Here is a 24,515-nt window from a genome sequence, read left to right on the forward strand (position 1 = left end):
AACCAATGACACCTACCACTGTCAAGTGATGATCCTGGGAGCGCCATCAGGAGAAACTCTGCTATTGTTGGCTTGGATTGTTTATATTTGTTAATAGAATGCAGAAAGTTATTTTCTAATATCAAATTGTGGTCTTAAGAAAAACTACAGTTATTGATTTGTAGCCCAGAGCAAATAAGACAGAAACTTATACTGGGTAATAAAACTATCATCATAGTAAGTCATAATTATTAGCCCAAACCTACTTTTTTAATATCATAATGATAGCTTAACTCAAGTTTTGGCTTTTTGATCACATGATTTCAACTTAACGTTAAAATTGTGATTTTAATCATTATCATTTTGACTTTTTTTTTATCATAATTATGACCCTAAAATTTTTATCACAATTTCATAGTTTTATCTTGTTAATTGTATCCTTTCTTTTTAACTCATGATTGTTAATTTATTGTGCAATTTTATGTTTTGGCCACCTAAATGATCATTATTTTGAATTATTGATTTAAAAAAATATATGATAATTTCTATAATTTTATTTTTAATTTTGAATTGTTTTTAGTATCTCTTTAGCTAATTTTATTACTATTTTTTTGTCCCATTACAAATTTTGACTTGTTATTGTGACTTTTTATCCCATAATACTGCTAATACAAATATTTATTCATTTTGGCTTATTTTTTATTTTATTTTATGATTTAATTTTACTTTATTTTGACCTACTTACTTTGATGTTGATGCTCCCCTATCAGTCATTACGGTGCTCTTACAACAATCATTACGGTAATCCTACAGCAATCATTACGGTGCTCCTACAACAGTCATTACGGTAATCCTGACAGCGGATCCTGGTGTCAGCTGATCCTCCTTTACTGGCGAGTGAGGAGGAAAATCAGCTGAAGGAAACACTGCTGGGTACTTAAACCATGGCTGCGGAGATACACTCGAGGCCCCAAACCGCCAGACCGATCCTCTTGAACAAGATCGAGGGCCACACAGACGCTGTGAACGAGGCCGTGTTGATACCTAAAGAAGATGGAGTGATCACGGTCAGCGAGGACAGGTGAGTCCGCCGAACAGGCTATGGAAGGAGCTAGCGGGATCCGTCTATGTGCTGGTTATTATTCTCATGGTTCCTGCTGTGCTGTGTTTGAGTGGGACAGAACTAAACAGATAAAGGTTTTTAAAGTTTTAATGTGAAACTGCACGGTTTAAATGCTGTTTGTGGAACATTTAATAGCGGAGGAGACAGACAACAGAGTTGTAGCTCTCTCAGTATCCAGACATTATCCATCCACCGTCAGCCTGGTTATAGTTAGCTGTTAGTCGTTAGTTTAAATCACTACCGCAGGGTTTCACCTTCTCTGGTTCTGTAACTATTATCATCCGGGTATGTTATGCTGTTGGTTAAGCTAACCAGCCAGTGTTAATAGTAAACATGAGTTTGTCAAACAGTGACTGCAGCCAAACTGCCCCCCGTCTAGTACCTGATGTTTAACTGATGCAGGTGCTTTGAATGTAGGGGAGACTGGGGACGGTTGCAACACTCTTTGGATCAATCAATTAATCAAGCTTTATTTAAACATCACTTTTCATACAAATCAAATGCAACTGGAAGTGCTTTACATCGATCGAAAACAAGAAAGAAGCAGAAATATAATAATGGCAAGACATTAAAAAACAAAAATGACATTCAAATATAAATAGTTAAAATAAATAAATAAAAAAGGGTAAGGATGAGAGTTTAAGATACAATAAAGTCTGAAAATAGTAATACAATGGAGTAGATAAATACAAAATAGATAGATAGATCTTTATTGTCATTAGCAAGGACATTTGCTGCCAAACCAAGCAACAACCTCAGGTCTAAACTGCAGTTCATGGAAGATCCACTTGAGGCTGGCTCCAAAAGTGCCCGAAACCACATACACACCAATTTAAAAAAAAAGCTGATCTTTACAGCAGAAATAAACATGTTTACAGCCTGGTACAACAGACGAGTGTAGTCTGGATAGCTCATATGTCGATCGGCACACACTGTAGGGGGGGGGGGGGGTGAATTTTTTTCTAATGCGGAAATTTTGAAGATATTGAGATTATGAGTCTTCCAATTAGAGGCACAGCTGACTTGATTGACAGGCAGGAACACTGCAGCTGTTGGCTAGGAGGATCAAAGCCCGCCTCTTTACGTCACAATCGCTTGACAGCAGCAATATGGCTGCCGCTGCCGATTGGCCTAAAAACAGCGCTTCAGAAACAGATGGGTGACGTCACGGATACTATGTCTATATTTTATACAGTCTATGGTACAAACATACATACATGGAGAAACATAAATAATAAACACCCACCCAACCTCAAAACGATGCATCCCAAATCCCATCATCCAAAACATATCACATGAACCCACACAGGACACATATGCACACAGGACACATATGCACACAGGACACATTGGGGTACAGTTACACTTAATAAAACAACATTAAAATAAATATTTAATAATTTAATATTTTCCTCCTCTAGTTTCCCCATGATAACGAGTTAATGAGTCGTTTCTGGATTTGTTGTAAAAGCACAAAACAAACAGTAATAGGCTTAACTCACCTTATTAATGTGGGCAGCATGGCTTGTTATGGTCTTGCCTAACACAGTGAGCAGCCTGTTTGTTTGTTTTCTAGATAAACAACCTGTTATTACAAGAAAACCAGCTTTATTATCTCAAGAGAATGAAATATATTAACACAGTGTTACAGAAATGAAGCTAAAAGCATCCGGATATTACTTTTTAACACGGTAACCTGGGTAAATATAATATATGGATGCTTCTGTTGCATCCTACTTTAAGATATTATATATGACTTGTAGTCCACAATATTAATATGAATGGATGGTGCAAGAGACCTCAACCTTAGGGAGAGTTATTAACCAGATCATAGACTGTTACTACTCAGTGCCTCCATGATTCATTGAAAGACATGTAGAGAAATAACTCTTTGCACCATCACAACAACTGTGTGAATTTAGTACAGATATAAGATTTGTTGCAAGTGTCTCCAGTCTCTTGTATTAAAAATGCTGTCTGCATCCATTTGATTACCCAGAGTGCATTAATAATAATAATAATTATAATAATAATAATAATAATAATAATAATAATTGATAGGACTTATATTGGTACTCAAAGTCGCTTTACAGAAAGTGCAAAAAACAAAACAGAACAAAGACAGAGGGGGGGTGGGAGTAGAGGTCATGTGTTGTATGCTCTTTTGAACAGGAAGGTCTTGAGGTGTTTTTAAAGGAGTGAAGAGAGTCAGAGTTGCGGATGTGTTGAGGGAGAGAGTTCCAGAGATTGGGGGCAGCAATGGCCAAGGCTCTGTCCCCCAAGGTGCAGTGCTTGGTCTCAGTGATAGGGGACAGGAGATTGGCATCTGATGATCTGAGTCGGCGAGATGGGTAGTGGCGTTTGAGGAGGTCGGTCAGGTATGAGGGGGCTAGAAAGTGAGCAGGATCTTGAAGTGGATTTGGTGCTGTATGGGGGGGGGGGGGGGGCAGTGGAGGTGCTGGAGGATGGGTGTGATGTGAGCTCTGGAGCGGGAGAGTAAACGGGCAGCTGAGTTCTGGACATATTGGAGTTTTCGGAGGTCAGTGGAGGGAAGGCCGTAAAGGAAGCTGTTGCAGTAGTCGAGTCTGAAGGTTATAAAGGCTGTTTGACGTATTTATAAGTTGTTAAATCACACGTTGCATCTAAGCTAACACTCAATAAAAATTCACCTTGAAAACTTTGGGATTAAGGGGATTTAAGAGTGTACAATAAAGGTCGGAGTGAAGCCAGGAAAAAGTTCAATTTGACAGATCCCTTCCTCGGATGAATAAAAGAATAATCTGAGCTGTGAAGGTGGAAACGTGGTCTAAAGAGTCCGTCTCACTCACTGGGTTTCTTCTGTAGTGAAGTGAAACTTCAGCTAACATGCTCGGTTACACTTTTCAAGAAGCAGCATTCCTGTTTAAAGACAAAGGACCTTCGTGTCTGTGAAGGTTTCTACAGTTTCAATCATGTATTTAACCCCACCTGATGCTCATCAGGAAGTAAGGAACTGCGAGTTCACTTAGTAGACATTTACAGAAATAGAAGCAAACCTTAAACTTGAGTCTTAGAAGAAGGTTGAGGGAAGCAACTGAAATTAAACTGTGGTTTTCAATGAAAGAAACAAGCGGTCCGTGCAAAGGCGACGAGTCAGAGGAGGAGAAAATCAGTCATTTAAAGTGTTTAGATTCATTAAAGCAAACAGTGATTGACATGAAACTGATCACACTGATATTTAAAGTGTTTTACAGTATGAACAACAAAGTGGTCACAGATGTGAGGTCCAAAAGTACAGGTGAGGAGTGGTTCAGTAGATAAACAGAGTTATCAAACGCTGTTATTAAGATGTCATTGTCTTACTTTAAGCTCCGTCCTGTGAACTGAATCCAGCATTGTGTGTAAACAGAATCAAGGCGGGTTTCCAAGAGGAGGACGAAGCCAAGTCCTAAATGAGGGCTCTCTCTCTCTCTTCAGCGCTTATTTCCACTGAAGAAAGCCAAGTTTCATTTTATCATCAAACACACATTAAAGTGTCTGACTGAAGATGATTCATGTTTCAGAATTCAGCTTAATCAGCAGAAAGAGACCACGAGGAACATTAAAGAGAGATTTGAACGATGTGTTTCTTGTTGTCTTTCAGGACGATCCGGGTTTGGCTGAAGAGGGACAGCGGTCAGTACTGGCCGAGTATCTACCACACGGTGTCCTGTGAGTAACCCCTGTGTGTGTGTGTGTGTGTGTGTGTGTGTGTGTGTGTGTGTGTGTGTGTGTGTGTGTGTGTGTGTGTGTGTGTGTGTGTGTGTGTGTGTGTGTGTGTGTGTGTGTGTGTGTGTGTGTGTGTGTGGTACTGTCATTGTGTTGCTCTTATCGTCTGTTTCAGACCACTGAGAATAACTCTCACCTTTAAACAAGCTGAGATCCTGGAAACAAGCCGGCCTCGCCTGGTGCAGGAATTCAGATGTATAACATAACATTAAAAAATATATTTTTTTCTTATCTTATCATATTAATTATCTTTGTCTCATTTCAATTTAACATACATTTCAATTTTAACATAAGATCTGCCTTTAATGACTGATAATAAAACACAGATTGGCAGTAGTTGATGAAGTACCCAAATGAAAAGCACAGATATCATACCATGAAGTGACTTTGTAGAAGCAAAAGTCAGCTGTTTCATAATATGATATAATATAATATAATATAATATAATATAATATAATATGATATAATATAATATAATATAATATTATATTATATAATATAATATAATATAATAATTTTATTTATAGAGTACTTTTCAAAAACCAAGTTACAATGTGGGCAGGCAAATAATAATAATACATTTTATTTAAGATGAGATAAGATAAGATATTCCTTTATTCGTCCCACAATGGAGAAATTTAAAGTGTTACAGCAGCAAAGTAGACAGTGCAAAACAGTCTAAAGTAAACAAGAGCATATAAAATAGCTATTATTAAAATGTTATTAGCAATTCAGTTTAAAGAAAGTTAAATAAGTATATCTTAAGAACATATATACACAACTAAATAAGTAAATTTACATATGTTTACAAAACCAGTGATGCAGTGAAAAATGTGCACAGACAGGTTAAAAACAATGTACAGAACTGAGAAGATTAGTAGAAAATGTATTGCACATGTTAGGAGAGGGATGAAGTAATTATTGCACTTTAATAAATAGACGGGGGAAATATTGCACTTCAGTCCGTTTTGGTGAGGTTATTGTTGTCTATTTATATAGTTATTTTGAAAAAACTCAGACGCTTGACAAATAACACACAATAAAAGACATAATAAAAGAAAGAAAATAGAAACGCAATTGATAAAAAATAAAACAAGCAGTTCGTAAAATCACACAAGGCAAGAAAGGAATAAAACATTTTAAAAGACATAAAATTCACCTACAAGAACACTAAAGGAAATGTAAGAATATTTATTAAAATGGTTTAACTCAAATTAAATTAAATTAAATTCAGATAAAATCAGGGAAGGCTCTACAATAAAAGTATGTTTTAAGAAGAGATTTAAAAGAGATCACTGACTCAGCAGACCTGATTTTATTATTACTGAAGTAACAGTCTTTAAGTGTTTGATATCTACTGTTCTTACACTGTATTAAAAGTATTTTTCTGAAATTATGACCTTAATTGGAAATAAATTAGTCAGAATTTCAAATTTGATTAACTTTATTTTTAACTGTAAATCACATTAAACAATGAAGTCACTTAAAGAAAAACAATATCTCACAATTTCAAACCTCCTTTAAGGAAATTCATGTTGTTAACCTTCTTGATACGTCCATATGGTGTTTTTAATTTGATACAGGAAGCTGTCGTGTTGGTAACATTCAGCCTCAGTATTTATCTGTTATTGAAAGCCGTATTTTCGCTTATTCAGAAATTCAAAATCAACATACTTCCAGATTTCTCTCAGTTTATTATAGAGTAACAAAGACTCTCAGGGGGAAACGTGTCAGAGTAAAATCACATGTTTTATTTTGGAAATTTAGTGAAGTAAAAGTGAAAGTTGACGGGAATCAGCTAAAGTACAGATAACCAGACATTACTGTAATGAGGTTCTGTTACTTCCTCCTAACATTACATCATGACTGAGTTCTAACGTTTCAGCAGCTTTGACTGACTTACACTCTGTTGTTTCCTGTGAACACATAAGAATAAGATGAGCTCCTCTTTGCTCTAAAAGCAGCAGCCAAAGTGTATAATTGCTGTGTAGACCACAAGTGGATATTTTAGAGTACTAGACTATGACCTCATGTTGTTGTATTGACTGTAATGTTCCCGAGGTTCATATTTCAGGCAGCGTCAGCCATTATCTGTACAGGTCTCAATCAGAACATCTCTACATGTTTGTACCGGTACAGTTTGAAGCCCACCTTCCACATCAACACACGGTTATAGTGATTGTGTGCCGTCTGCTCCTTCCTCCTGCAGCTCCATGCTCTTGCATGTCGTACCACCATGACAGCAGACGTATCTTCATAGGCCAGGACAATGGAGCGGTTGTGGTGAGTGATGCTAACTCAGACGGATGGTTCTGTATTCCTGTTCAAATATATTTTAGTCAAAAGGAAAAAAAACCTGCATGTCTGGTTTTTGTGGGCTACAGTTTGAATATGTAGACACCTTCAAAACCCTCCAAGGGAAGGATTGTTATTTGACCAGGACTCTTTCTCTCTCTGTCTGTTTGTTTGTTTGTTTGTTTGTTTGTTTACTCGCCCTCCAGGAGTTTCTCATCTCTGAAGACTTCAACAAGATGAGCCACGTGAAAACATACCCAGGTAACAGACTGAATCTGAAAACATACATATGACTGTCAGGCCAATGTTACTGATAGTTGAGCTCTTGAAGCTGTATGAGGTTTTGTGGATTTACAAAATAAACCTAGGCTCCTTGGCTTCTAACTGGTTTTAACAGACGGCATCACATCACTCCTGTCCTTGCTTCTCTTCTCTGGCTTCCTCTGCGTTTTAGAATAGATTTTAAGATTTTACTGACCACTTTTAAAGCTTGCCTGCCTCTCGCCTCAAACTACATTGCAAAAATGCTAATGAATTAGGAGCCATCTCATGGAGATGGATCATTAGATCCTCAGGTGGGGCGTTTTTGGACGTTCAAAAGTGGAGGCTCAAATCCAAGGGGGATCGAGCTTTCTCCATTAGAGCCCCTCGACTTTGGAACAACCTCCCTGAGGATATGATGCTCAATGACATCTTTTAAATCTCTTCTTAAAACCCATTTTTACAGACTTGCTTTTATGTGACTTCATCCTTCTAACTGTTTTTACTTCTATTTTTTTAGTTTTTAGTTTTTAATAAGCAGAACAAGATGGTATAGTATGGTATAGTTTTTATCCAACTAATTAATTGTTTTCAATTTTATTTGATTATTTTATTTATGTATTATTTTAATGTTCCTAATTTATCCTTTTCACTTTTTCTAATTTTCTGGATGTGATATCGTCCTCTTATTCTGAAAATCTCTTTTATTGTCTATTATCTATTTTTATTTATTTGTATGTGTTTATTTTATTTATCTTTGAAGTTATTATTATTATTATTATTGTTATTATTATTATTATTATTATTATTATTATTATTATTATTATTATTATTATTATTATTATCCTGGACCATGCATTCATTGTTTTATTATTAAAGTCTCATCATGGCCTACATGCATAAAAAGTTGCTAATTAGTTTAAGGAGTTAGTAGTTCTGATGCCAGCTAGCGAGAGAGACGACATTCTCTCGCCCAGATCCCTGTGAAAAAAGTAAACATTGGTTGTTTTCCTTCATGCCTTGGTTGGCATATCACTTTGTGTGTGTTAATGCGTAGGATCAAATGAGGTTTTTCTGCCTAACTTTGTCATGAATCAGTGAAGTGAAGGAAATATCTTTGGTTATTTGGCTTTTGTTCTGACAAAACTCAAAATCAGAATTTGCCCCCTGGACTCTGAGAAGTTGTAACAAACCCTTCTTTGTCAGCCTCCCAGGAAAACCACCGTTATTGGCAGCCTCGGTCACAGCATCTTAATTTAATCTCCTTTTATATCCTTGTTATTGGTAGATTATGAGCTGAACACTTCCTGGGACTGTGATCAGCATCTATTTAGCCTCGTCAGAGGAAAAAAATAAAGCTGTAAGGGGGAAACAGCCAGCCTGGTGCTTTGGAGAGCAAAACACCACATGTTGCCCCCGGAATGCTCCATCTGCTCCTTCACCTCCTGTATCAGAGCTGGGCCGCACAAACATGACTCAGGATCATATCAGACATTAGGATGTGTGTGTGCACTTCAGACACAGGCGGGGTTTAACATCTCCTCATGCTTCTTGGCTGTCTGAATGACTTCCTCAGAGGTGCAGAAAAAGAAATCCAGACTTTACTCTGATCAACTCTTTAAGCTTTAAAAACGGCTTCTTTTAAAGGTTTCACTCCAGTCTGATGCTTTGCTCTGGGATGAGCCTTTATAACTTGATATATCGTTTACTGCTCTCTTACAGTGCAGATGTGAAATGCAGCTTTACTCTGACTAGAAGTTAAATTGATTTAATAAACACTCAGTTATTAGTTTTAGTGTTATCAGTGTATGTGTTGGCCTAAGCTCTAAGCCTATCCCACAAAGTGTTAAAGCCTGCTCTCTGTTGAACTACAATCCTTAAACACATAGAACGTATGGACCTTGGAGCTGATCCCCAGATGGACTATAAAGACCAGTGGGAGTCCAGATCATCTGAAGGGATTCATTTATGTGAGATTGAGTTACAGTGCCACAGAGCAGAGGCTCTGATGGGATCAGCACACAGAAGGGGAAATTATCCTCTGATGGTTTTTGCTCCATAACGACTCAGATATAAAAGCTCAGTGGAATAGATCAAATCCTGTTTGATGTTTACCCGACATGACTTATGCCTGATCAACCCTTTCTCTCTCTCTTTTCTGTGTGTGTGTGCGTGCGTGTGTGTGTGTGTGTGTGTGTGTGTGTGTGTGTGTGTGTGTGTGTGTGTGTGTGTGTGTGTGTGTGTGTGTGTGTGTGTGTGTGTGTGTGTGTGTGTGTGTGTGTGTGTGTGTGTGTGTGTGTGTGTGTGTGTGTGTAGCTCACCAGAATCGTGTGTCAGATATGGTGTTCTCCCTGGAGAGTGAGTGGGTGGTGAGCACCGGCCATGACAAGAGTGTGAGCTGGATGTGCACCCAGAGCGGCAGCATGCTGGGGAGACACTACTTCACCGCCTGGGCCTCCTGCCTACAGTATCCTTCATTCACTCACTGTATGATGTATTATATACTATATTTACACTATGTACACACTCTTACAAGTCAAAACACATGATTTTTTTTATGGATTAATATCTCTAAAACACATATCAGGGTGTTTCTGGAGTCAACACTTTATGAGGAAACACAATTCAGACAGCTAGGATGAGCACTAACAAGTCTAAAGCATTAAAACTCAGCTCAGCTGTGAGTGTTATCTTCAGACTTTTGCGATTACACACCCACCTCTTCCAGAAAACATGAAGAAACTTTTCAGGAATGCAGATCCTGGCCCGATCCCAGTCTCCACCCCAAAGCCCTAACCACTGAACCCTCATCGACTTTAAAGCTGTCGAATTCAGGGCGCAAGTCTGTGAAGGATTCAGATGGTTTAAAAAGAGGAAGGAGACGCACTGTTGTGATATCAGACATCGTCACCTGGAAAGAAACGGCAGTACTCAATGATAAGATTTAAAATAGATGATCTTCAGGGTGTGTTTTCATTTCTTACATGTACACACTAGTACAGTAAATACAAAAGTGGCTAGTCACGTCTAAGCTACCTTTGTTTGCATTTTGTCTTTTGTTCAAACTGCATTGAACACTATTTTAATATGTAAACAAACATTTACATTCAGTGGGAGCCGGAAGTCTAGTTCTTAACTTCACCACACTTACTCTGGATTCTGAGTCCACAGGAAAGTCTGCAGAAATCTGGACTCACAGAGAGCTTAATTTGGTGTTGACACACTTTATGATTTACAGTTGGACTTTGCACTCATGCACTTAACCCAGAGCATGCCTCAGAGTGTGTGAGTCACTGAGAGTGGGATTGGGCGAGTGTAAAAGTGGCTTTGGAGTGATGTTTTGCCACCTGTCCATTTGATATCAAGGTAAATTTAGGTTTGAAACCTTTGGAGAGTTCATGCTGCAGCAGAGGTCCAAAGATTGATTTAAGGTTGCTCTGTTTCTTTGTAAAGCCCTGAATGACCTGGCCTCCTCCTACTTAACAGACCCCATGAGCCCTTACACAACATCCAGGCCCCTCGGGTCATCTGACATGGGCCTCCTTGCTTAAATCTCGAACTCAGGGGTGACAATGTCCCTCTGTCAACCCTTCAAGTCCTGCCTCAAACATACTTTCATGTCTTTATAAATGTGCTTCATGTATGAGTGTTATTGATAGAAATGTCATTGATTTATATAGTTTCTATGTTTCATGTAAAGTGTGTTCAAGCCTTGACTTCCTGCTCAGGTACGACCACGAAACGCAGCACGCCTTTGTGGGCGATTACTCAGGACAGATCACGCTGCTAAAACTGGAGAAGCAGACATACTCGACCATCACCACGCTGAAGGGTCATGAAGGTAAACACTCACACACACACAAACACTGCAAACACACAAACAGAATCACATTCATCATCCACACACTCGGCTATCTTTTTCTATGAAGCAGGATTTGGGAAGCGCGGTATCTTTGTTTTCTCAGTGCTATGACATCGGTTCACTTTTTCCTGGAACACATAAACACACACACACACACACACACACACACACACACACACACACACACACACACACGCACACGCACTGAGCAATTAATTATCTCGACCCCTGAGCTCAGTAAACAGATCATAAAGAGAAGAAGAGCGTAGGAGTGTGCACAGATGGGCACAGGCGGCTTCCACAGATAGTTTCTCATATGAGAGTGATTCATTCTACTTCTTACTGATATATCCTACTAAAAAAGGCCTGATTAAACTCTTTGTGCTTGTTATAAATATATGATATGAAAGAAAGCCACTTCACACCTTTGAATTAAGCTTCTTTATCTTTCTATATTTGCTCCAAAGTTAAAATCACACCGCCAGGGTTGCACAAGATAGAACAGGATGGCAAAATGACTGAAGAAGCTATCACATAAACACGTTATTTAATGGTGTACGAAGATGAAAGTTAGTTCTACACGTGCCTTAAACATCAAGAGAATCATATTATAATCTGAACATGACTCTTTCAAACACTGTGTGACATTTTCCAGCAGTGACTTTGCTGATTTGTTGCCTGAATTCCATATTTAACCTTTTTATATCTGACATAGACTCAAGCAGTTTGTGTGTTACGCTTCTGCACACAAACACACAGAGGGGCTGTAAGTAAAATTATCTTACTGACATTTTTAAAGCCAAGTATAAGAAAGAAATCAATCCCAGGAAGATTTTATCCATTGCAAATCAGGAGTTTAGACTTTATTTTACAAGAATAAAAGAAAGGTTCCTCCTCTCATCTGTTTTTTTTAATGGATAACACTGAATATTAAATATTTAACTTTCTCGAAATTCAATAAAATAAAACAGCAATGCTAGTCTCTGATGTTCCTCTGCACAGTTGCTCTGCTTGTGCTCAGGTCACGTATGCAGATGTGTCCGTGTTAAAAATAAGACGACCCAGATTCTTCCACATGACTGCAAAACAATTGAAAGACCATTTGAATCACATTTTGTACCCAACATTGTGACACATGAATTTAAATTAAAATGTAATTTCCAATAAAAAGTCTAACTCCTTTAGAAGAAGAAGAGAGTTTCAACTTCTAGAAACTGTTTTAAAGAACACTGAACCATCGAAATTTCCACATGAGTCAAGCTTTGTCGGCAGTAAGGGAGACTTCCTCCCCACAAGAGATCCCAACATTTGGTTTAGATGATGATGATGACAGAAAATACCAAAACTCATACTGCTCTGGAAATTCCCAACTCAGCCAACTGTACTCCAACTGTGGCAGTTTGGTTGTTTTAGTCTCTGATAAAGACGATCAGTTATCAGGAAAGTTTGTATCTTATGAAAACTCCCTTCAGAAACAATGTTTTTTCAAGATATAAGTGTTTCTTAAATGTCTATTCCACAACAAGATTAGCCACTAGAGAGGGCGCCTGTGGTGGAAGCATTCGCCCCATCAATTCCCAACCTCGACCACTCGCTGCACGTCATCCCCCATTCTCTACTCCCCACAGTTCATGTCTCTCTTCAGCTGTCTCATCTAATAAAGGCCAAAATGTCAGGCCCAAAATAGCTTTGAAACAGATCAACTAGATCACGTCATTGTGCCTAACAGACATGTGAAGTTTGAGGAGCAGAAATCCGTCTTACCAAGGCAACTTTTACTTTCTTGCTCCCTCTCATTGATGTGACATTTATTGGACTGATAGTGATGCATATCATAAGGTGAGTTTCTAGGCTCAAGCATCATCGTTGAAACTATGACACATCAAATATGTAAAACTTAAAGGAAATGTCACAACACAACTTAAAGCTACAGAAGGGTTTTCATTTTCAGGATTTATTAGATTTCTTCAGCAGTTGTGTAATCCCTGTTTGATGCTCTACACTGTTGAGAATTTAATATTAAGTCTACCTTGAAGATCAATAAAAATAGCTAATTTAAGCAATTATAAATGACTTTGCAGAAGCAATAACTCAGCAACAACAATAGCTCAGACCTTTTTATTGTTTGCATCTTTAAAGGTAAGCAAGGCGGTGGATGGAAAACACAAGCCAAGCAAAGAAACTGAAATAAATTACTTCTCCTTTCCCAAATTTAAATGCAATACATGAGCAGAGCCCCATGTAAGTTCCTCCAGTGATTTATCACATAGTGCTGTGTGATAGTACTCTGCATATAAGGCACCAAAGAAAGCTTTAAAGCCAGTTTCCATGGCAGTGTGTTGCCCTGTGTCTCATCTAGATACAGTTGCTGCTAGTCAGCCTACCCCCACCTCCCCGCAGGCTATTACTCATCACATGACTCGTCTATCTGTCCCCCTCATGGACTGTATGGTCCCACTATTCTCTTTTTGAAAGCTGGAAAAAATTAAGTCTTTGTTCGCTGAGTCATCTGGAAAATCTGTGATTCAACAAAATCAGAAAAACAGCTGAAAATGTTTAAAACGAGATCTGACTGGACGTTCTTACATCATGTCCTGTCATGTGCTGTTGTAACCAGAGTGCGTTATTAGTGTAAGTTTAAAGCAAGCATTAGTGTTGATCTTGTATAATATACTCTGCCTTCTTGATAAGAATGAGCAGACGATTTTCTAAGAATAGGAACTATAAACTAAGCTGGATCAAAGCCATCAAAACTTATGCTAATGCTGTTTTGGTTTAAACAGCGACCCTGTTAACTGGAGACTCATGCATCCCTCATAAACGTCTTTAGACGATCATTAAATATCTGATGAGGATATTTTGAAATCTTAATAAAAGCTAAACTAGTTTGCATTCCCAGGAACTCCCTCTGTGTTTCAACAGCTGTGTAAACTCCACAAACACTGACACGTTCAGCTGAAGGTCTCCAGTTTACAGGGTCACTTTTAAAACCGTAACACCGGGAGAGACGCATTCACGGTGGGCTGAGAGAAGACTACTGTTACAAGCTGCTAAATCAAGAGAATCACAGCTTCCTCTTTTGAAAAGTACACACACATACAAAAAAGATAGAATGAATAAAAACTAATGAAAGAAAGAGAAATCAAGTGAATCACAGATGTGTGTGATGTTATTGTGGACGACGGGCGGAATAAAAACACTGCGGTTAATCTACCAATCAGACACGCTCAGCACTGCAGGCCCTTCCCCCTGAAATTCCAGGGACCTTTGAAAAGTACTACCCCCCTAGCAGGGGCTTTTTAGGGGGGAGATTATCTACCCATGAACTAAATTTAGACCCTGGGTCCACCGGTTGAAACGCATGTTGTTCAGGAGTAAAGTCCCTCTGGTCAAAAAATGCCTTTGTATGCTAATGGTGTTTTCAGTAAACTCTCACACTGTGCCCCCCTTTGATGACTTGCACCTGTCCCTGGTCTGTTTCATGCATTGGAACTATATGTATGTTTTGCAAACAAATGCCTCATTTTTCCTTTTTAGGTTAATGTTGCTGATACATTTTTTAACCTCTAATCTCTGTCTGAGCTTTGATTTAAGGAGGCTAAATAGCAAGAAGCCTTGCAGCAGGTTTTCATTTTCTATGTTCCTCTAGCTCGGTTCTCGCATCAGTAGTTCAAGTCCTTTGACCTGTATCTAACACAGGTGTCTTATTTGGGTACATTATTGGTTCATCCTTCTTACATCATGTCCATTGTAAACTTTCTCAGTTGGTTAGCTTAAATTTAGCATGAAAGCTGCCTATCAAGAAAGCAAACATGTTATTCTACATCTAATTTTTCTTAAACCAGCTTTTAGCATAAAGGTAGACCTTGATATCTAAAATTAGTTTGATTTTAGGGATATTAAATTAAGCTTTGACCTTTTTAAAGTGTTTTCTGGTTCTTTAGCTTTAATTTAGTGAGTAAAATAAACTAAACATCACTTATTGTTTTGCTTACTTTGGCTGTAAAAGCTTATACTCAAAGATATACCTTCTTTCAAGGTAGTTCAATACATAGTTTCTGTAATATTCATGTGGTTGCATAATCATAATTTTGCAGCAGTGAGTTTTTAGGATTTTTCCACGACCATAATAGCAAACCATAATCTTTCCATGCTGTTTAGAGGGCTGCTCATCTTGTTGGCAAGCAAGGCAGTAATCAGCCTTTTACTGAGGGAATAATGGACTCCAGATCAGTTTACATCAGCAATGACTCAAAAATGAAAACCTGCAGCCTTTTAAATATGATCCTAATTGTAATCTCTTAAACAGATGAGTTCCTTCAGCTCCAGCTGCTGGAAAGTACAGATTTCAAGTGTTTGGTTTGGTTTCCTGTTGTTCTCCCAGTAAACACCAGGTGGAGCCAAAGATCAGATCATGACTCTCTCCTTAAACAGCCTCTTTCAGAACATCATTTTTAAAGGTGTGTTTTTTCCTCCATCTCTCCTCCTCAGGTAGTATAGCAACGCTGTGGTGGGATCCCATCCACAGGCTGCTGTTCTCAGGAGCCGCCGACCACAGCGTCATCATGTGGGACATCGGGGGCCGCAAGGGACGGACACTACTGCTGCAGGGACACCAGTGAGTCCTTGCAGAGATGCTGGTTGTGCATGACCTCCTGTGTTTGTGTCGGGGATGTTTTAGCTTCATAAAGAAATCAAGGAAAAAGGGAGGTGGTGTCAGAAACAGCCGCCCCCAGGCAATCTCCACTTCATAAATTTTTCACCACTTCCTCGCCCCCCCACCCCCGCTTACAGGATTCATCAACAAAGCCGTGTACAGCGATGCGTGTCAGAGCAACCCTCCGTAGATCCTGCTGAACTCCAGCAGGATTTACAGAGGGTTGTCTCTCTCGGAAAACCACAGACATGTTTCTCTGACAGGCTTTACATCCTGTTCAGACTCAGTCTTCATTCGTTTTCAGACCTTTTGTGCATCTTTTAACCGCTTTTTACCCTCTTACTCTTGCCTTCTATTGTATTGTTTAACCTACTATTTGATCTTTAAGTGTGCGCTGCAATGAAATTAACAAACAAAACTTAGACAATGAACAAAGTGGACACTACTAAGAGGTTACACGCAAAAACATGATGGAAATCAACTCTTATTTTGTCGTTTATTAAGACATTTGGTGTTGAGTTTCCACCCCCCCTGACTCATTTGCTGAAACATTGTTTGTAATATTTTGTTTTCAAGCTGTTCCAGTGCAAACCTTTGGTGTTGAGTTGCTCATTTACTATCGGAAGCTCATTGCTGGGCATGTTGAGTATCAGAAGAGCTTTTAAGTCCATGCTATTAATTTGCAGCCTCGATGCCTAAAAAGCTTTAAACCTTTTTGTAGAGCTGCAGAGTTTGATGTTAACTCTCTCTGACAGATGCTGTAAGTTAGAATGAGTTGGTTTGATTTGATTGAACTATTCCCCTGTTTCCTCCTCTTCCTCCTTCAGCGAGCGTGTCCAGGCCTTACGTTACCTACAGCTGACCAGGCAGTTGTTGTCGTGCTCAGCCGACGGAGGCATCGCAGTGTGGAACATGGACGCACAAAGAGAAGAGGTGTGTATCCTAACTGTTAAACCATCTCTTTGTTACTCCTCTCCTGATCCTTGTTTTACAGCACAAGGAGAATTTAGTCTTCTAACAGTCCCCTTTACCTGCATGTCTCTCTTCAGGCGCCGCAGTGGTTAGACAGCGACTCTTGTCAGACATGTGAGCAGCCTTTCTTCTGGAACATCAAGCAGATGTGGGACACGAAGACCCTGGGGCTCAGACAGGTAGGGGAATCTGCCCTCTTTCTGGATTCAGTCCATCCATGCATCAGCTAATATATCGATGTGTTTTTCTTCATCCAGCACCACTGCAGAAAGTGTGGAAAGGCTGTGTGTGGGAAATGTAGTTCTAAACGCTCCTCGTTCCCGATCATGGGCTTTGAGTTCCCGGTGCGAGTGTGTGATTCCTGCTTCGACACCATCAAAGAAGAAGAGTGAGTGAACAGCTTATCTTGGACTCCTCACGTCCTGTTTTTAAACACACACTCGGTCTTTGATCAAACCCTCTCTTTGTGTTTGTGTGTTCTGTTGTGTGTGTGTGCAGTCGAACAGCATTGGCCACGTTCCACGAGGGGAAGCACAACATCGCCCACATGGACATGGACCCGTCCAGAGGCCTGATGGTCACCTGTGGAAGCGACCGCATTGTTAAGGTGAACAAAAGAAATCTTTGAGGGCAGATGATTCATGCATGATGTGAAACTGCGTCTCTCACAGAAGATACAGCAGATCATTTTACAGGCTCAGGAATTTAACCTGCCTTCAAATCAGAGTCTTGAGGAGGTCACCAGAACTTCTGTGTGGAAGTTTCAGTTTTTTATTATCATCTGCTTGTAGCCATAACCAAAACAACAACAGTGACACATTTTTAAAAAATCTCATTTTGGGAGGAAAACAAAGTGGACGAGCTCACATAGAAACTCAAAAAAATCACGACTGTAAAATCTTCAATTCAAAGAAACTCAAATCTAACCGAGTATATTTGTCTAATTCTACCCAGAATATGTCATTACGCTTAATTTAAGCCGCGCTGATCTGGGAAGTCTGAATATAACTCTGCTTTTAAACCCAAAATAAGGACTGAGTAAAAATCCTGCCGAAGCAGCAATCAACATTTTCTAGACATCTTTCTTGAAATAAGTATTACCTTTTGTTTCAAGAAACTGTAAGTGTAATGAGATATTTTGATTAGAAGTTACACCAATACACTCAGTAAGACTTGCATTTTATTACAGTGTACTTTCTCTGTCCATCCATGTGCTCTGTTATGGCCCTTTTCCACCGGCCCATCTTAGCCCTACTCTACTCGGTTTGTTCCGTTTCCACGGGCGCGGTACCCCGTGTCAGATACCAGTTTTTTGTACCTGCTCGTCTCTGGTTCCAAGCGAGCTGAGCCGATACTAAAAGATGACGTCGATGGACTGCCGGCCACTGATTGGTCAGAGAATGTCGTCACCGAAGAGTCATGAGCGCGACACCCACTGGTGTATTTGTGTCACGTTCAAAATGACAGGAACGCAGTTTCGCGCAGCTGTGTTATAACGACCCCGCCCACCGTGAGTCGGTACTCGGGCTGGTGGAAAAGGTACACAAACCGAGCAGAGCTGAGTTGAGTAGGGCTGGAGGTGTGTAGTGGAAAAGGGCCATAAGACCAAGAGAAGGGTTTGGCAGTAGCTTGCTGCTCTGAACTTAAATGGACACCAGAGAAAAAAAGATGTTTTTGAAACCTTTCTTAAGGATATGTTTGTCTTTCTACATTCAAGACTTTTCATAATTAATTCATAAAGACCACAGAATCTATTTAAAAGACAAACTTTTTTTTTTTTTTTACTTTTAACAGCAACTATCTTTAGTTTACAGGGGTGAGAATTTAGTCTTTTCTAATATGAATATAATTTGATTGAATTTTCATGGACATACACTCATAATAATAATCAGAGACACAATGGTGTATATAGACACAGATGTCCATTGTATAGTCAAAGTTAGACTAGAAAGGAACACTTAAGGTGTTGGTGGAACTTACCAAAACACCAAAACACCCTTTAGATCATCAACAGAAACCTCTCAAAAAACATAGAAGAGAATTTAGTCTTTTAAATAGAAAAAATCCACTTCACTGGCTTTCTACTATGCCTTACTTTTTCAACAAACATGCCTTTTTAAAATATTGATTAGAGAACATCTGTATTGATTTAAAATGGTTTTCTTTCTCTGCTTTTAAAAAAAGTAAGACACTACAGTCGTAACTGTGTCCATGCAGCAGTTACACGTTAAACTAGAACAAACTCAGCTCTTATAATTGACATCAAACTGAGTCTTAAACACAGTTAATTCATTGATAATGTACTCAGAAGTTAGTGTAACCTTCAGCTGAGTCAGTTTAAAGGTTGAGTTTAAATCCCGAGTCTCTTGAGGAAATATTTTCATATGATTAATAAAAGATATCACGATGCATACAGATACTTTTTGGGATTGAAGACACTCCTGATTTTGTCTAACAGCGTTCATTCTGAACTCTTGAGACTTACACACGGTCAGCCTGTGTCAGTCTTTACTCAAACTGGCAGCAGATTAATAACCTGAACAATTTGAACCACTTACAGAAACAGTTTGAGTCTGTCTGAGCTCTGTTGCACCTGTGACTCTTGTCCCTGTCACTCATTGGTTGTTTGTCTCCACAGATCTGGGATATGACGCAGGTGATTGGCTGTAGCTTAGCAACAGGCTTCTCTCCGCGCTGATTGGCCCGGGCTCACTACATGGTCCTCCTCCTCCTCCTTCACCTCCTCTGTGCTCCTCCCACTCTTCCAGTGTCATGGAAACCCCTCTGTACAGTATATCTCCCCACTACGCCGGGGACCTTCAGCTACTACCAGGCCTGCTCTCTGTGAATGTGTGAGCGTGTATGTGTGTGTGTGTGTGTGTGTGTTGACGGTGCCGCCCTCCGCATTCATTTCGCTTGTCATGATACATTTGTCTTTAATTTCTCCGTCAGTCTCACCTGAAAGCGTGTGACTGATTTTCGCTTCGATCTAAACTGAACCCTAAGCACAAAGGTGTGTGTGTACGTGTGTGCATGTATTGTGATGACGTCTCCCGTGGGGGGGCTGCTATTGATATTAGTGTTTATATTATACAAATATTTCCAATGCTTTTCTGACAAAGGTCATTTTTTTATTACCCTTGCACTGTAAAGTACACTAAATCGCCGACCTGCCATCCCTGTACAAACACTCGCCTGCTTCTTCCTGTGGCCCATCACCTGCATATTACTCAGTCACTGTATCATGTACAAACCCTCATCACGTGTATATAAACCCCTGCATCATGTGGATTGTAGATAGTTGCTTGAATTAACTCTCACTGATCAGAGTGATCAGCTTTTCTCCTCTTTTTCAGTTTTCTTTTCTTTCACTAGTTGGCCTTAAATCACTCTCAGGAGGTTTGACATCACAGGGCAGGGGCTCTCCATGTCAGTCACGACCATCGTTTATGTGTTATCTCTCACTTAGAAGAACGGCTTCTTTGGAAATCTCTGCACACACATTGAAAAACGATGCTGCTGCAGACATTTGATGGATTTGTTCTCTGTTTGCACGCCAGCTCCCACCCAGGAAATTGGAATTTATCACCAAAGTAAACATGACTCATGAGGCGTCGTCAAACATCCTTCTACAGAAACTGACCACATTTACTCTGCGGCCAATTTCTACTGACGTCATGACCGAGGTGGGAAGCTCAAATTCTGTTAAGGAGTCGTGCTCCTGTGCTTTAGGTTGTTTTTTAATTGATTCTGGGTTTCTAGAAAAGACCCCATAATCACTCCCCAAAGTGAAGCCAAAATGTTTGGAGCTCTCCCTCCTGATTGGCTGCAGTATAGATCTCTTTTGACACATGCAGCTCCTGTTGTGTACTTCAGCAGATTTGCAGAGTAGAGGAGGAACGGGCGAGAAATGTTACAGAGACCAACAGAAGAGTCATTGAACTTTACAAAACTGTGTCTGCTTCAGATCTACACACAAATCTGCTCTAGTTTGGGGAGCACTGACCTGAGCAAAGTGAAATAACTGTGTTCCAGTTAACGGAAGCAGCGTGAAGTCAGTTCCTTGGCTGCACCAGCCAGATCACTTCTGTGCATGCATTGGTTCCTTAACACCTCCAAGGCAATATGTCAGTGATCTTTGCGAGGGTCTTTTGGCTTCATGGAGATGTGTCATCAATATTACAGTCAGCAATTTAGAGCAATTAAGCTGTGGGACAGTGAAAAATGTCCTAATATTAGCACCCAGTAGGAATCTTAGTAAAGATAAAGACTGTAAAGAACGATACATTAAAAATGTACAAGTTGGAACAGAGCACAACAAGGTTATTTAATTATTAAAGCTGCCCACCCTCAGCATGTTGTCAGAGGAAAATGGCCGCTGCGTGAATATGATGAACTGAGGTGAACCAAAATGATAATTCAAGTTTTGATAAGTCACCAAACTACGGAAGCTCTGAAAGACAAGAAGAAAAAATGTGAGACTAAATTTTCTTTTGCATTGATAATATAGAAAGAAACATGGACTACACTGACGTGATACCAAAAAGAATTAACAGTGGTCCCAGCATTATCCTTTAGTTTTACAGGTGGAAAAAAAAAGTCCCTCTATTTTTAATATTCCTAGGTTAAAAAAAAGGAAATGATTTCTCAGAGTTACCTTTTTCAGATGATAAAAATAAAACTTGTCAGGATAATTTTGGTACAAACTTTAAGTCATTTTAAGTTCTTGCAAAAACAGGTTGAAAAAAAATCTGTAAGCCAAAAATACATTCTTCCTGTTCAATCTCGTCATTCTTGAGACAATTCTCTCATCAAATATACAAATAACTTAAAGTACATTCTTTGTGTTAAGAGTACATGATGCGTTCTATCAAGACCATAGGATAGTGACGCCTCTAGTGGATGAACTGAGTAATGCAAAAACAAAAACCTGCCAATATTTATTTTTTTCCTTGAAGTTGAAAATTAAAAGTTTTTTTGATCTTTTCAGACATTTTTCCAAATATGTTTTCTTTTTGCCTCTCAGGGCGACCGTTCACATTTTAAACAGACAGAAGAACACATCTGGAAACAGTCCACCTCCTCCTAAACATTCATCACTGTTATTAAAAACATAAATCATGTAGAGATACCACAGGACATGATTGTAAAAATCTTCTGATGCCTCCTGCATGACTTCTCTTCTGTATTTATTGAATATGAATCTTGAACATTTTTGTGGTATGAAATCAGACTCTGTCCCGGTAGAAAGGCACTTATCAGAAAGGTACTCTAAAGTAAATGTAGCACTAAAAGCCGAATCGCGCTGCCTGTGTTCCTTCGAACGCCTTAAAGAGAGGAGGACACACTCACAGAGCCTTTTTAGTGTTTTTTTCTTCAGTGCTTATGACTGTTCACGCTCGCTCTTTCACTCTAAAGCACCCACCTCTTCATGAAGCTCTCCTTCCCTTTCATCCTGTCTTTTTATTTCAAATCCAGCTCTCCTGCTCCCCCCACACATCTGTGCATCAAGGATGTCTCTCATCAACTCTGCACTGAATTGCACAACTCTTTGTCTTTGACTCTGAATTACAGAACATTTTTGTAAGTTCATATTCGGGAGGGATAATTCCTTGATTTGATGTAGCGTCCTTGTAAATAGCAGCTACTATCTTCTAATGTTAGACTAACGCTTGCCTTACTGTAAGTGGGAAAAAGAGCATTATAATGTCCAGTTTCCAAAATGTAGTCACATTCCAGGTTTTTGATCATGTAGTGTATATTTATATTTGTAGTAAAGTATTTATCTGTTATCATTGTATGTGGTTGTTTACGTTTCTTTGTTCCATCTAGTAGTCCTTCCTTAGTATATCCTAGTGTCAACAAACTAGCCTCCTTAATGAAGCACACGCAGATCATTCAGTATTTACATCCTAACATGGACACTTGCATACTCTCTCCCATCACGCTCACAGCTACACCGTGATTGGCGGTCGATCGCACAATAATACGTCGGGTTTGAGACTAATTCAGTTTGTTTGATGCCAATATTCTGCAGAAATGTTCATTATTTTGTAACTTTATAACTCATGTCTGCTTGTGTTTCCCTTTAAAAATCCTTTATACTCAGACACACCTGCAGTAATTCTCTTTTAGTTGCTTAAGTGCTGCAAAACAACCTGATAACATCACATAGAAATATCACTCTATGCAGCCTGTAAGGTAGGGAGTCGACTTTTTACACTATCGATGTTCACTACCAGTCAAAAGTTTGGACACACCTTCACATTCAATGTTTTTTATTTATTTTAATTATTTTCAACATTGTAGATAAATACTGAGGACATCAGGACTATGAAATAATCTGGTTTTACCATAATCTGGATTACAACAGTAGTCAAATAGGGCTATCCATTGTGTACTAACCCTACCTCTGAACAACACAACTGATGGTCTCAAACACATTAAGAAGGCAAGTCATTCTACAAATGAACTCTAGTCAAGGCTCATGTTCATTAGAAACCATTCCAGGAGACCACTTCATGAAGCAGACTGAGAGAATACCAAGAGTGTGTAAAGCTGTCATGAAGGAAAAAAGGGGGCTACTTTACAGAATCTAAAATATAAAACATATTCTGCTTTGTTTAACACTTTTTTATTCATTAAATAATTCCATATATGTTCTTTCATAGTTTTGATGTCTTCAGTATCAATCTACAGTGTTTACAATAATTACAATAAATACAAACCCTTGAATGAGAAGGTGTTTCCAAACTTTGACTGGTAGTGTACAAGACGAGCTAGATGCAGCATCTTAATAAATGAGGCCAGATTTATTTGCATGAAAGTCGAACAAGCTCCCAGATCTTCTGATGAGTTACCCCCTTCAAACCCTCTGTGGCTGTGATGCATGACATGCAGGTAAATATCTGTGTTGGATTCAACTACTTGTTTGTTCTGTAAAGTTGATGTACGTTAGGAAACAGTGACTATGGATGTTTCTTTCAAAATACAAACACATGGGAAAGTATTCTGGCCAGTTTGCATCACATGACTGCGACATTTAAATCCATCCATGTAAACCTAGTGATTCAAGCTTCATTCATATTTTAGAGTACAGCTGATTCTTATGTCCCTACGTCAAACATCATGACAAACTTTAAGTACCGTGAAAACTCGTGCCACAGAGCCTCACCTGGGATCAACAGGGTAACTGACGAAGCTGCAGTAAAGTCAGGAGTCAAATCTTTTCCAAACATCTCCGCAGACAAACCCAATACTGATTTCCTCACATTATGAATGGTTTATTTACATTTCTCGCCCCAGATGAAGCAGTTTAACGACCCATTCTTTTCATCATCATCATCAACACTTTGTAAAGATTTTCCCCAAAACGCCATGATTTCAACCTCGACAGCTACATGTTTCTGTGGTTTGACTTTGTCTTTTTCCAGATGCTTGTTAAAGACACTTGCTGTTCGAACATGATGTTGTTAATGTATCTGAAAGTAATTGTATTTTTAAACTCTTTTGTTGACAATACAGAACTGAATTTAGTCTCTCTGTGCACTCAGACCGGAGAGGAAATACTCCATGCTTAATAAAGAGAAACTGACATGTTTGTTTGAGGAGTCTTTGTG

General features: G+C 39.1%; 1 protein-coding gene across 1 annotated transcript; it reads left to right on the forward strand.

Annotated features, from left to right (window-relative positions):
- The first annotated feature begins 839 nt into the window (after positions 1-839).
- On the forward strand, positions 840-24,497 carry wdfy1 (WD repeat and FYVE domain containing 1). Its single transcript, XM_034701154.1, has 12 exons — positions 840-1,060; positions 4,725-4,792; positions 7,059-7,132; positions 7,351-7,405; positions 9,722-9,872; positions 11,134-11,246; positions 15,759-15,885; positions 16,752-16,857; positions 16,974-17,075; positions 17,154-17,284; positions 17,395-17,503; positions 19,535-24,497. Exons 1-12 carry the CDS (start codon positions 924-926, stop codon positions 19,592-19,594), a joined length of 1,233 nt encoding a protein of 410 aa, XP_034557045.1. The 5' UTR covers positions 840-923; the 3' UTR covers positions 19,595-24,497.
- The last annotated feature ends 18 nt before the right edge of the window (positions 24,498-24,515 follow it).

Source organism: Notolabrus celidotus, chromosome 14 (genome assembly GCF_009762535.1).
Source record: "Notolabrus celidotus isolate fNotCel1 chromosome 14, fNotCel1.pri, whole genome shotgun sequence".
NCBI classification, from domain to species: domain Eukaryota; kingdom Metazoa; phylum Chordata; class Actinopteri; order Labriformes; family Labridae; genus Notolabrus; species Notolabrus celidotus.

Coding starts and splice junctions, on each gene's coding strand:
- wdfy1 (XM_034701154.1), top strand. CDS start 924: ATGGCTGCGGAGATACACTCGAGGCCCCAAACCGCCAGACCGATCCTC. Junction 15,886..16,751: donor CTACTGCTGCAGGGACACCA/GTGAGTCCTTGC, acceptor TTCCTCCTTCAG/CGAGCGTGTCCAGGCCTTAC. Junction 16,858..16,973: donor TGGACGCACAAAGAGAAGAG/GTGTGTATCCTA, acceptor GTCTCTCTTCAG/GCGCCGCAGTGGTTAGACAG.